Source organism: Portunus trituberculatus, chromosome 21, assembly GCF_017591435.1.
Source record: "Portunus trituberculatus isolate SZX2019 chromosome 21, ASM1759143v1, whole genome shotgun sequence".
NCBI lineage: Eukaryota > Metazoa > Arthropoda > Malacostraca > Decapoda > Portunidae > Portunus > Portunus trituberculatus.
In genome coordinates, this window is record NC_059275.1 from 3,607,195 (window position 1) to 3,621,293 (window position 14,099).

Consider the following 14,099-nt stretch of genomic DNA (forward strand, 5'->3'; position numbering starts at 1 on the left):
TTTAGGAAGTTTTACTACATAAAATGTATTTCAGTAAACAAGACTCAATCTGTGGCCACTGCTTTCAGACGATGCTTGTTAAGAGGGAGATAGATAAAGATGATATCTCAAACAAAATCACCTTGTGCCTTACATGCTCAAGGACAAGTTTTGGATCATTGCCAGGTGGTAGTATCAGTGTTACAGCATCAGTAATCATAACTGATCTTTGAATATTTGCCAGGAAACTTTCCTAAGTTTACATGATTTTTATTTGATTTCAAAAAGGTAATTTTTTTTTGCTGGAAATTATAACCACACCCTACATATTCTTGGAAATACATAGTATTTATCACAGGTTAATTTAGAAGTTTGGATTCTAATTTTGCAGCAAATTATAAATAAGATGGATCCTCTGTAATAAAGCACAACTTGAAGACACAATTATCTTTGCCACTGTCAGGCTTCATTCTTTTGTAGAGTACATATATAAATGTATCATGCAATATGCTCTATACTTATTTTTTAAAATGGATGTATTTTTTTTGTTTAGTATATACCAGTCCAGTCTTGATTTCAAGGCAGTCCAGCCTGAATATATTCACTGCCCTACCTGTCTACACTACTGGCCATTCTTGCTTGCATTATGACTGTATGTCAGAAATGTGCCATCTAAGAGTTCAAAGGGTGCTACTGCCACAACACTACTGGAAAGTCTACTGTTTAGAGTGCAGGCACCTTCATTTAGATAGAAAAGTCTGTCATGATCTGAATTTCAATTATTTATGTACACCTATTGAACACACACACACACACACACAGAGACACATGCCCGGTAGCTCAGTGGTTAGAGCGCTGGCTTCACAAGCCAGAGGACCGGGGTTCGATTTCCCGGCCGGGTGGAGATATTTGGGTGTGTCTCCTTTCACGTGTAGCCCCTGTTCACCTAGCAGTGAGTAGGTACGGGATGTAAATTGAGGAGTTGTGACCTTGTTGTCCCGGTGTGTGCCTGGTCTCAGGCCTATCCGAAGATCGGAAATAATGAGCTCTGAGCTCGTTCCGTAGGGTAACGTCTGGCTGTCTCGTCAGAGACTGCAGCAGATCAAACAGTGAAACACACATACATACACACACATACACACATATACTTCATACATATTTATCATATGGTTTACTCTGAAGAATGGATTATTTTATGTTCATAAAAGTCTTATGGAGAAGGACAAAGGACACTGCTTCTGTTGCAGGTTTATAATTAACAAATGTTTGCTTGTGTAACATGCAACCTTTCTGGGATATTACTGTACTTTCAAAGAAAAAATATTATTTTTCTTTAAAGGAGATGTAATATACTTAATTTTATTGGATGAACTTGCCTCCAAGTAGTGTAGTATATAGCAGGATGAAGAAGAATAACTACTACCACTGAAGCACTAATAACTTAGCAGTACAGGTGTGGTAAAGTAACAAAAATAGATATAAATAATATAGATTGTTGCTACCTGTACACCACATTTTTCTGCTTCACACACTTAATTTCCTATAACTGTAAGACACATCATGACAATTCCTTCTTTGTGTGATGTTATGTCGTCAAGTACCACAGTCTTGTAGAAAGTGGGCATCATTCTGTAGTGACAACATCATGTCCTGAGTGTTGGTGCTTGTGTCTTGTAGCTAAGCTGAATGTCACAAAGGAGTGGAAGTGTCCTCAGCACAGTGCCATGTGAAAGTGAAGCTTAAATGTAACCACAATAGTATTACTTGTCTTCCTGTAGTCAGTGCATACAGAGTGTATTTATGCAATAAAAGAGAAAAATGACCAAGTTGTGGCATGTCCCTTTGTCCAAAATCTTGTGTGGTCAGCCATTTAAAAGTCTAATATTAACATGATTTGCCTATAAATAATCATGCTGAGAAGGGAAAGAATAAAATATAGCAGTATCAAATTAAAGCTTGTGTAAAAGAGGAGAATTGAATGAATAACAACCATGGGAATGGCATTACATGACTGACCACGTCAGATAAAATGTTTAAAAATATATATGGATGAAAATACCAAAAAGCTATTAATTGTTAAACAAATTTACATATATATATGTACAATTCATATTTTAACACCATAGACACTTTGTGCATAATATTTTACACACACTCCTGGAAGACAACACTGGGGCTAGGGAGTTGATAACTGCACCCACTCAACAACATGGAATACTTAACAGGTGGATTGTTTATGACTGCAATACACAATGTTAATATGTATGGTTCTGTATGACCTGATAGGTTATTATTCATATTTAACACATTCTGAACTGCAAAAGATACAACCACTAAATGAGTGTGCACAATATGACAAGTGTTGAATGACTGCTTCAGTTAAGTACATGTTTCTTATTCTCTCCCATATCTGAAAGCTTATGACTATAATTCATGAATGATAAGATTGTTAATTACAGCTGAGTCTGTTGTCACTTAAGTATAAAGACTTCTTTGAAAGTCAGTTGAGTTAGTTAATGCTTCTCCATGGGCACAATATTCTATGCATGTTCACTAAAGAATGTATGTGTAAAAATATTTAAAGAAATTTGTTGACTTTTTATTTAAGTAAATTTCTCTATTCATTATAATAATTATTGTAGAGAGCTTCAAATTCAGTTTTAATTTTTTTTCTGCATGTATGTTTAGAAAACATCTCCAGTGTATTTGAGCATTCTGCTTTGTGATAAACACCATCCCATTTATTTAAAAGGAGGCAAGATGTACTATACATATACGTATTGATAACGTAGTTCCTCAGCTCACCAACCCCTTTGTTGTACCACTAATGTTCTCCATATCACTATATTTACTTCTGCTGGAATGTTTATGCTCTATAATCCCCACAACCAACTTACCCAACACAGAATACCCTAATTTTTAACAATTCTACAACAGAAGGCTAAAACATCTTTACATTACAATATTAAAATTGTCATCTGATAACACACCATCAATCAGATATTAACATCCATAGTGCTATATAGCATAACAGAACATTCTATCCCCACAATCTGAAATAAACACACATCACAACAGTTAACTGGCAACATTTCTGCAACACAACCAGACAGTACTTGGATGTTACCTGTGATTGTGACCACACAATCAGATCAGGTTCTTGGAGTGCTCTGCTGTGCATCCTTCTCTAGCTGCTTCCCTAAGTATTCCCTGTGAATGGGAGACAAATACATATCAGTATTTCTGTAGACACTTGTCTCAGGAAATATACATAAGCAATCATGAAAAAGACACCTATTCTTTGTTAAATACATTCTCCATATGAGAGGTAAGTGGTGGCCTTACCAGTTGTGAACCATGAGCTTCTGCACGGCAAGCAGCGCCTCATAGCGGACGTTGGGATCTTGGTGCGTCAGGTGCTGCATCACCCACTGCTTCCCCCCAAGCTGCTCCAGCACTCTGCACCACACAATTCAACACAATTCATCAAAATTCTGCTACAGTAATCTGTCCTTTCTATTTTCAGAATCATTGAAGTTGTTTATGCTCTTATCACAAAATAAGAATAAACCAAATATACTTCTCGGACTTACATGATCAAATTTTATGATTCAATCTGAAATGTATAGAGTAAGAAATACTATTTTTCATGCATATTTAGAAACTTAAAACTCATTCAACATAAGGGTAAGCAATCAAACACACCTGGAGTTGAGAACTAAATTTAAGACTGAATGATCCAGTAAGAGGAAGAAGGTAGAATGTACAGCACTACATTAAGCTGACTACATAGTGTGAAAGAAAAAAGTGTGAAAGAAAAAAGAGGGCTGGGTGAAAGATGTCATGTTCAGCAACAAAAGACTTTAAAATAACAATGAATAAATAAACAAATTAATACCCTAAAGAAATAGACACAGGGTTATGACAGAATGTGTGCTTGAACCATAATACAAGGCAAGAAGTGTGGCCCCTGACCTCTTGCCACGGTGGTAGTGACGCGTGTACTCCCCAATGTCGTGACACGCCACCGAGAGTACCAGTGTGTCTTTGCTCGTCTCCAGGAGGTTGATGAGAATTTTAAGCAGCTCGTAGTTCTTCTCATTGAGGCGACCAGCATTCTCCCGCCAGAACTTTTCACTCTTGTGCACTGGCGACCACTCCATGCGGCCTGACTTCACCTCAGAACAGTACTCCTCAAATGAGCTGTGGTTGGGATAGGCACTCAGTTACAGGTATGTTTGGTGCAGCGGTGAATGATGGACTTTCTAGAATGTGCTACTCGGTAAATATACACTCACTCAAAATAAATGTGGATAAGACAAGCACTCATAGATATGTTTGGTGTAGTGGTGAATGACTGTCTTTCTGAAATGTGCCACTCACTTCAAGGCACATTGCATTAGTAGAAATTTCTACAGTTCAATACTAAATTAGTTGTTTGCATTTTTTTCCACTAATAGGGTAAATTTTTGTGATGCAAAGAATTCTTAACTTTCACTTCATTTCTTTCCCTTTTGTATTGCTTGTGTCCATTGCTTTGTGTTCATCTTTTCTTACTGATAACATAATCTTTAGTGATATGAAGATATCCTAATCTTCATTTCCCTCTTGTCTTGCTTGTGCCAATTGCTTTCAGCATAAACAACGTGAATTTGATGATATGAAGTTCAACAATGCCACAATAGATTTATACCATGTTTATTTATACCATGTGGGCTTTTCACAGGAATTTATGGGCTAAAGGGGATACTTTTTGGGTACCCCCTATCTCAAAGCCTACCCGCTAGGAAACCGTTGCCCTGAGTGAAGAAGCCCAACCTACACTCGAACTGTGGACAGGATTCGAACCCGTGCGCTTGGAGACCACTCGGATCCCAAAGCACGCATGGTTCCACTGTACCACGGCGGCCCCATTGAATTGAAAACTTATGTTCATTTAGCACTCAAGAATTTATGACCCACATATCTATAATAGTACATTGATTGAAACATGCTCAGCTTCAAATAATAGTAGGTTTGTATTTCCATCTCATTTTATGGTTTCAATTAGCTCACCTCAAGTCTTGTATGGAATTCTGCAGCTTTTCATTCAGGAACTCAATATCAGCAGTAATGTCTTCATCCTCAAACTTCCTCTGGGCCAGAATCTCCAGCTGCTTCAGCACCTGTGGGGAAACCAATCCCAACTGAGTGTCATGCAACACTTGCCAACAATGCCTGCAGACTGTGAGGAAGGCTGACTCATGGTAAGGCTCTAGAATTCTTATTAGGAACCAATGTTAAGAAAAATATAAATAAATAAACAATAGAAATAAAACAAGTACTGAGAACATGTCATCAGCATGCCACAGTGAGCATGAAAAGTTGTACTGACCTGACTAAACCATCAAAATTCCCTGCACATGCAATTCCTTAGTCACAGGTAGTTAATGCAAATAAATCTCAAAATAATACATCCAAAATTAGTGAGGATTTAGGAACAATAAGCTTACACAAACACCTATTATATATAACAATGAAACAACTTTTGATGGTTACAGTGCACACATTCACATACTCTCTCACACAGAAGGATCACACCACTCTTATTCATCGGAAATCCTAACCAATTCGTATATACTTACTCCAGTATATTATCAACTCACTCATTTAAAAGGGAAGTCTCAAGATATTTATCCCATTCTTTTAGCTAACTCTCTCGGACTTGCTCAGGGACTGGCACCTAAGTGGGCTTCTTTGTTTAATCATTTTTGCTGTCCTTGGCTAGATTTCCCCTCTTACATAAAAAAAGGGTATCCTGTGAGCCATTCTCTGTGCTGCCCTGCATCACTGTCTACATCATTCTCTCTGCACCTGTGTCTTTGTTTATACAGTCATATACTATGTACAGTAAATCTAAACATACGATATGCATATTTCTTTTCAATCTAATAAATTTATGTAATGCCTACAAACTCTGGCTTCAGAAAAAATACCTAGCAATATAAAAACTAAAATATAGTTCTGTTTCATAAAGTGGCTGTTATAAATGTTTAGGAATTGGCATCTCAGCGAGCTTTTTTGTTTTGTTTGTTTTTGTTGCCCTTGACCAGGTTGCCTCTCTCACATAAAAAAGAAAAAAGTTCTCTCTCTCTTGCTGCCACTGCCAGTGCTCACCTTGCACTGCACCATCTGGATGCAGTTCTCCCGGGCAATGGCAGGATCCTCAGGCTTCTCGATGAGGTTCCTGAATACTGCCAGCACGATGCGAGTCACCTTCTCCTTGACACTCTCACTCAGAATGTCTGCCAGGGTGGGGATCACACTGTACCTGTGATGGAAGGTCATGAGAATATAGCCTGGGACAGTTGTTGCAGTAAATCATTCCAAACCAAAGAAGGTGTAGTAGATGTGCCAGGTGGAGGAAGGCAACCAACACCTATGCTATCCTTAATCCTTCTGCTTACCCACAGCTGATAGATCAAGTTTAGCTATGAATCTCCTAATTATGACTTGAAAATACAAACATGCACACACACACAGGCCAGTTAAAAAATGCTCTGCTCTCACCATGACTATTTGGAGAGGCCACAGCAATGATTGATCAGGTTCTCAAGTGCATCTCTGGCTAATAATATGGAAATACTGTTAATCAGTCACTAGAGCCATAGCAACATCCTTAGACCCCCATAGCTTCAACCAGACTTCAAAATGATCAGGATATGGACAGGTGTTTCAGTATATAGGCTGCACACACACCTTGGAACACTTAATAATTACAAAACTCTTTCCACAAGCTCCAAACCCACACAGCACTACACTTGATACACACTCACACAACAGAAGGGAATCTCTTATCTTACTTGTTCATCTTCTCGGCGATGGCATTATTGAAGGTCATCACCCACAGGCAGAAGGTGAGTTGGTACTGGATCTGGAAGTTCAGTTTTCCAGAGCTCAGCACCTGAAAAAAAGTCAAACATGATCACAAGCTGGAAACATTGCAATGATATAGCAAGGACCCAACTCATTTTTTTTTACTCCTCTCTTTGGGGACTTGCATCTTTAATGGTAAATTTTATAATAATTTTTGTTGACCTTGGCTAAAGCTCTCTTAAATAAAATATATAAATTAATAAATAAATAAAATGAAATGAACACCCACATCTTTAGTATGAAGCTGAACAAGAGCAGATATGACAACACAAGCTTGACTCCAACCCTGCAAGCTAGAACATGGTAAAAAACAAAGCTAGAACACACAACAACCAGCACCTGCACAATGGTGACCACTCCATCCAGCTGGTAGAAGATGGTACGATACTCCTCCACCCTCAGCATCATCTGTAGACACCGACCCACAGACTGCATGTACTCATTGTTCTGTGAGGAAAGGCATCTTCTTATGGTCCCATCTGATTACTGTCTATAAATTAAAAGTCCCCTAATACATCCTTCTAAACATTGTGTCTATAAGCTAAAAGTCTCCTTATAACTCCTTCTGATTAGTGTGTCTATAAACTAAGAGTCTCCTTATAGCTCCTTCTAATTACTGTGTCTATAAACTAAGTCTCCTTATAGCTCCTTCTGATTACTGTGTCTATAAGTTAAAAGTCACCTTATAGCTCCTTCTGATTACTGTGTCTATAAGGTAAAAACTAGGAATGTCCTCTTGTGATGCCTTCTGATTACTACATCTATAAGCCTAAAGCGATCTCAAGCTTAAGAACTACATCCATTACCACTAGCAATGTAAGTATCACTGATTACATGTTCTCACTGTTCTCTGATGGGATGTGTCCTTGTATAATCCCATAAAATAAGTGTCTACAAGCTAAAAACAGTCTCATACAACATCCATTATCAAAAACATTCATCATTCTCAAAAGTTTTCAGAGGTTGGCAATGTATCACTATCAACTGTCAAAGGTTCTTATGCCATGAAGTACAGTGACTCACTCAAAAGGACAGAGAAGGTTCTTCATGATTACAGTCCATCCATAGGTCACATCACACTACTGTAGGAATGAGCTCAGAGCTGCTATTGACTAGGTAATTCTTAAGCTGTATTTTCTGGCAATTAAAGGATACCATAAAAAAAAACAGATACACATGAAAACACACACACACACACACACAAACACACACACACACACACACACACACCGGAGTTCTGAGTTGGTCCTTGAGCCAGGTGAGGTAAAAGGTAAGGTCAGAGCCGTCCATGGGTTCACGGGACCAGCAGGCCAGCTTGGCAATGATGCGGGCCGTCATGTTGATGATGAAGGTGTCAGGGCGGGTCAGCAGGTTGAGGAAGGGGCTCCACATGCTCTCCTTGTGCTTGCGGGCATATTCCTTGAAGATCTCCACCCGCCCCTTGTCCTCCTTCATGGGGCAGAACCAGGATGCATTACCACCTGTTATTCTTACTGGGGAACCTTTCCATAAATTACCTACATGTTCACATAAGCAATGCAGGCAAGTCATTCATTATAAGGAAAATTATACAGCAAAATGCCATTCAGATGTGATGGCAGTTGTCAGGACTACATGGAAATTCTCTCTTACACAACTAAGCAAGTGATATAAATATAACCTTCACACTCTACAATGCAGTCCTGTGCAAAGACGGAAGAGAGAAGGATGAAGATCCTCAATTATTCTATGTGAGTATAAACAGTGCCAAGCTGCATCCATTCATTCAAGATATACAAATATAAAAAATAAACAGAAACAAAAGAAAATCCACTGTCTCCAAGATGCTCCTGATGAACGGTTCACTCACAGAGAGGATGTCGTCCACCAGGATGAGAATGTACTGGATGGTCTGGTCCTTGCTGATGTGGCCCAGCAGGTTCATGAAGGTGCGGGCCACCTGCAGGCGGTGGCTGTTAAGTAGCGCACCGCGGTTCTGGCCGGGCATCTCCACCGCAATGATCACCTCATAGTCCTCTTGACTGATCATCTGTGACCTGCACCACAACCATATATTACTCTTCCCCTCATGTAAATGCTTCACTATAATTAAAAACAGTGTTTCTCCTTGAATTATTTTACAGTTAATAATAGAAAAACCTTACAGTGACAAATCATTAAAACAAAATTGAAAGATTTTTATCATATGCAAAACTATCCATGATTCAAAACATGTTAAGTACTAGATTAGCTAGAAACTGCAGCAGATTACCAAACTTTTTATAAATTTATAATATTTCCCTCTGCATAATGAAGATAGAGCAAGTTGTTGGTACGCACTGGAGGTATGATGGCCAGTTGACCTTCTGCATGCGGATCTCATTGGCCCGCTGCACCAGCACACTTGTTGCCCCTGCCACACCTGCCACAAAAGAGGCACCTCAGTGACAACACACTACACATTGACACTGGATTGATGGCCTTGACACACCATTGCCTGACCACACCATTGTCTCTAGTGAACAGCACACTCAGTCCTCAATGACCCCTGCCTCTCATAGCTATCCATTAGATACAGTCCCCAGCATTTATGTGAGACTTCCAAGGATATGGGTATTTCATGTATGGGCACTTAATGACATTTGTTAATACAAGAGACAACAACATAAAGTGGTATCAAAACCCTTCTCTCTGCAACCCAGATATCGTACATCAGGAGATACACAAGCACCTATCTTAAGAACACCTCCTCCACAAAACACTGGTTATCTGGAGCTGATAATGCATTAGCACTCATATTCTAGTTTCTTATGGTTTATTTCCTATTGCAGTACATTTACTGAACAATAGCTTCAAGCAGAATAGCAGGCTAGATTTGGTTGCAATATATAGAATTAGGTTAGGGGATGTCTTCTTAAAAATATAGCCTAAATAAGCTATAATTTGTTAAACTGTAATAAAAATGACATAAGAAATTGGGTCAAATTTCAAATAGAACAGTCATCAGGAAACCATCTATATAATAATCTGTCATTTCCCTAGAGGTGGCGTGAAGGAGACTGCAGTGAGGAGGCAAGGTATTAGTGAAGAACTGCGCCAGCCTGGCCTAGGTGTAGGAGAGCGAGGCTGACTGTCAGACTGTCACTAGTGCAGCGTGTGAAAGGCGCGGCAGGACTGTGGAAGGGACCTACCTCTGTCTATGTCCTCAGGGAGGGCAGCTGCGAGAGGAGGTTGAGCCATGGCGTCACTCTGGGTCGCGACACAGGAGTGTTGAGCAGCGCTGATCACTGGTGGTGGCGGTCGTCACTCTCTCAAGTCACGGGACGGGCAAGACCAGGCACACCAACCGATGCTACCAACCTCTACTAGATTTTAGACGTTTATATAGATTTAATTGCTTATCAAAAGTAAAATAATCATTATACTACATAGAAAAAATATTTATATGCTCAGTATATCTGACAATTATGTTTGAAAAAATAATTTAACAATTACAAAGTTACGTCATGTTGGCTAACATGTCTGTCAGATGAAAATCCATTATCCGATTCAACTATCATGATTATTACTTTTCTTCAAAATAAGAATGAATTATACCATTTTTACAATACATCATACGGCAGAATATATACTTCTTTAAGAAAAACAGTCTTTATATAATTCATGCAACATGATGCATAAACAGCAGTGTGGAACCAAAGCTTCCCCAGACTGAGTAAGGGATCGGGACGCATTGTTGTGGTGCAGACGACAGGTGACCAGAACACGTGAGCCCCACCAGGCGTACACCCTTACACCAATGCACAACATGATATTCGTGATATACACCTTTTATAAACTTGTAAAATAATGGATTAATGATCTAGATTCATATTCCGTAAGATTACTGCAAAGATAACTTACTTTGCGGAACCGATAAGAACCATTGAGCAGGTCGGGACCAGCGTGAGGTAAACAAACGTTGTGGTGGCGGCAGGCGTGTACTTGACTGTTTGAACACGCTGACGTTACACTGCAGCCATGGTGAAACTAACTCCAGAACTTATCCAGCAGTCTTCCCAGCACATCAACCCACTGCGGGACCGAGAGTTGTCCCTCCGAGGTGAGGAGAGAGGTGGTGGTAGTGGCGTGGTGAATGGTCCCACTGCCCGGTTCTTGCCAAGATGAGGTTTTGATCCCTCATCAGTCTCTTCTGCATCTTCCAACCAAAACTAATAGTGTACCGCTGGAGGACTGCAGGACGGTTGGCTAGTTTTAGATGCAGAACATAACTCACATAAGAACGTAGCTAACAATACTCACAATACGGTGTGTTTATCTTCTGTCTCCCTTCCTTCCCTTGCACTGTTTCCCCAGAGTCAGGGATGGTGTGGAAACAAGTCAGTTCGACCTAAGGAATTCCATCCCCCATACCCTAGTCATCCCAGCCTGCTTTCCTCACCCTAGTCATCCCGATCTCCATGCTTCCCTCACCTTAGTCACCCCGGCCTGTATGCTTCCCTCCCCCAATCTTGGATTTAGAATGGTGGGACTGTAACATGTATCTTTCTACAGGCTACAAAATTCCTGTCATTGAGAATCTCGGGGCCACACTTGACCAGTTTGACATTGTAGACTTCAGTGACAATGACATCCGCAAACTGGACGGCTTCCCTCTCCTCAAGCGCCTCAAGACTCTGCTCTTAAATAACAACAGAATAGTGTGAGTGTTCTTTGATTCTGTAATGGTGGATTTTTTTTTCTTTATTTTTTGTTTTCATAGGGAATGGCTTGGGAAACAGAGCTAAAACAAAATGGCCTATCAAGGTTGCTAGTTCCTAAAGAAAGGTCAGAAAGGTTAATCTTAAATTGTAGTCATATCATGGGTAGTGTGGGTGGGATATTCTGAGGGCACTTCTGTCATAGTCATCTCTTACAGGTGATGGTGTGGCTAATAGGTAAGATCAGTGCCTGGGATAGTACAGAGGACTATCTATTTACACTTGTACCATTCCGTCCCTCAATCAGGCGAATTTCTGAGTCTCTGTGTGAGTCGCTGCCAAACCTGCAGAGTCTCTTCCTGACCAACAACCTGGTGCAGGAGCTCGCTGACCTGGACAGCTTGGCAGGCCTCAAAAAGCTTGAGTATGTCTCCTTCCTAGGTAACCCAGTCACCACTCGGGACCACTACCGCCTCTACCTCATCAACAAAGTCCCTCAGGTAGAGTGTTGGTGTGATCAGGACTTTGGGTCATTGCAAATACTTTATTAAAAGGATGATCTTGTTCTGTCCTATGTTATCTCTGTCCTAAATTAATTGAAATATTAGTTAAAGGCAGGTGTGTGGTTTGATATACACCTTTTGAACTGAAAGTATTTTATAGATTGATGACTTTATTAGCGGATGTGTTCCAGGTTTAATAAGATATGATGAAGTTTGTTAGCAAGTATTAGTCCTGTGAAACACTGCCTGACCCTACTGAGTGTGTGCACAATTTATGGTTGTCACTCTCTGAGGTCAAATAAGATCATACGAGGAATTTGTTTGTAGATATTCTCAGTTGTATGGAACACAGCATTGCTCCTCAAAGTGCATGGATGATTTATGGATGAGTTGGCGCAGGTACGAGTGGTGGACTTTAGGCGAGTGCGAATGAGGGAGAGGGAGATGGCCAAGAAGCTCTTCAAGAGCAAGCTGGGAAAGGAGATTCAGAAGGAGGCCAAGAAGGTCCGGACTTTTGTGCCAGGAGCGACGGGCACCACCGACACACGGCCTCCTATGGGTTTGTTGATGCTTTGGGTTTTGTGTGAAATATTTAATTAATTTGATTGTGTATTCAATCATAACTTGTGATTGTTGGTTAGAATAAAGGAAATAAATGTGTAATAGTAGAGGTTGAGTAACTAGAGATAATTTCAACTCCTTCAGCATAGAAAGTACCATTAAACACTCAATGTAATCCTTTAGCAATATCTAAAATAAAATTAAACCAATGTCTTGACACTGAGGGTGTTAACGGTAATGCTTACTTCCACGAGCAGGCCAGATGAGCTCGGAGGACCAGGCTGCCATTCGCCAGGCTATCAGCAGCGCCCGCTCCATGGAGGAGGTGGAGCGGCTTCAGCACATGCTCCGCACAGGCAACATCCCCAGCCGCTCCCAGCCCACCAGGCGACGTAAGTATGCACTGACTAGCCTCCCACTCTGAAGTCATGCTGCTGCTCTCCCCCTGTTGTGTGTGACTAACTCAACCCTTTCCCCCTGCAGGACACCCAGACGAGGAAGAGGAAAACTGAGGTGTTGGTATCAGCACGCAGGGATGAAGGTGATAGATTCAATTATTTTTAAATACATGAGGCACTGCTACCTGTTCCTTGTAGTTTAATTAGTGCTCATTAGGGGTCACTTCAATTTGGTAAGTATATTTTGTAACTGAAATACTGCAATGTTGGGCCGATCCACCAGATACTGGTGATAAGAACAGATACTTGGGTGATGCTCAACATGGGTACATTATTTGAATTGCTCATTTAATTATTGTCATTGATTGGTTGAGAAGCAGATTACTACAATTGTTTTGAATAAAAATTTGTCCCTTATGTTAGTTTGATATACCTTTTGATTCTATATTCATGCTCATTTTAGTTATTGTAAGTGGTTAGTTGAGAAACAAATAAAAAAAACCATGAACAATAAACATTATTCCCTTTTGTGGTGGTTTGATATGCTTGTTGATTCTATACATAGGTTACACAAGGTGTTAAGAGCCAAAGGGATGAGCACTTAATTTTGACAGCTTTGAATTGTGGGTTCAGTAAGATAGATGTGTAAACTTCTAAAACAGAACTTGGTGGTTACTGGTGAAAAGCAACCATATGTTTGGGGGGATCAATAAGGTGCATTTTTTCTACATCAGAAACCTGACAAGATTCCTGAGCCATGGGTGAGTTTGCTGAGCTTCAGTGGTGGGAAGGCCCACCAACCAGTGAGCCAATTTGTGGCATGCCATGTGCCTCAGTGCAGCTTGTCTCACCCAGCCATTTAAATCATGTGTATTACCCATTTTTGTGTTTCAATAAAAAATAATGAGTTCTGTGTCCAGTGATGGGGATCCTGAGCTAACTAGATCATCACAAGTGGAAGAAAGGCTGCTGTAAAGATGTGTAGATGAAATGTGATAATGGCAAATTGGGTTATTGGGAGAAAAAAAAAAAAAAAAAAAAAATGGTGAGAAGCAACCACAACC

The 14,099-nt window shown here is 40.1% G+C and overlaps 2 protein-coding genes across 2 annotated transcripts; one reads left to right on the forward strand and one right to left on the reverse strand.

Annotated features, from left to right (window-relative positions):
• Window positions 1–1,215: 1,215 nt before the first annotated feature.
• LOC123506896 (V-type proton ATPase subunit H-like) lies at window positions 1,216–10,220 on the reverse strand. The gene is made up of 11 exons (XM_045259278.1): window positions 10,065–10,220; window positions 9,214–9,295; window positions 8,744–8,930; window positions 8,125–8,343; window positions 7,234–7,341; window positions 6,822–6,922; window positions 6,136–6,289; window positions 5,035–5,144; window positions 3,955–4,182; window positions 3,325–3,438; window positions 1,216–3,189 (listed from the first exon to the last, which is right to left on the reverse strand). The coding sequence occupies exons 1-11, from the start codon at window positions 10,111–10,113 to the stop codon at window positions 3,132–3,134; spliced, it is 1,410 nt and encodes a 469-aa protein (XP_045115213.1). The 5' UTR covers window positions 10,114–10,220; the 3' UTR covers window positions 1,216–3,131.
• Window positions 10,221–10,803: 583 nt separating this feature from the next.
• On the forward strand, window positions 10,804–13,452 carry LOC123506898 (U2 small nuclear ribonucleoprotein A'-like). The gene is made up of 6 exons (XM_045259280.1): window positions 10,804–10,975; window positions 11,428–11,575; window positions 11,881–12,073; window positions 12,476–12,635; window positions 12,895–13,029; window positions 13,121–13,452. The coding sequence occupies exons 1-6, from the start codon at window positions 10,894–10,896 to the stop codon at window positions 13,147–13,149; spliced, it is 747 nt and encodes a 248-aa protein (XP_045115215.1). The 5' UTR covers window positions 10,804–10,893; the 3' UTR covers window positions 13,150–13,452.
• Window positions 13,453–14,099: the final 647 nt, after the last annotated feature.

Bases quoted from the DNA above. Each gene is read 5' to 3' on its own strand.
- LOC123506896 (XM_045259278.1), bottom strand. From the start codon at position 10,113: ATGGCTCAACCTCCTCTCGCAGCTGCCCTCCCTGAGGACATAGACAGA. The intron at 7,342-8,124 runs GTGTGTGTGTGT...CTTTCCTCACAG, and splicing joins AGGACCAACTCAGAACTCCG to AACAATGAGTACATGCAGTC. The intron at 5,145-6,135 runs GTGAGCACTGGC...GTTTCCCCACAG, and splicing joins TCCAGATGGTGCAGTGCAAG to GTGCTGAAGCAGCTGGAGAT.
- LOC123506898 (XM_045259280.1), top strand. From the start codon at position 10,894: ATGGTGAAACTAACTCCAGAACTTATCCAGCAGTCTTCCCAGCACATC. The intron at 11,576-11,880 runs GTGAGTGTTCTT...TCCCTCAATCAG, and splicing joins TTAAATAACAACAGAATAGT to GCGAATTTCTGAGTCTCTGT. The intron at 12,074-12,475 runs GTAGAGTGTTGG...GAGTTGGCGCAG, and splicing joins TCATCAACAAAGTCCCTCAG to GTACGAGTGGTGGACTTTAG.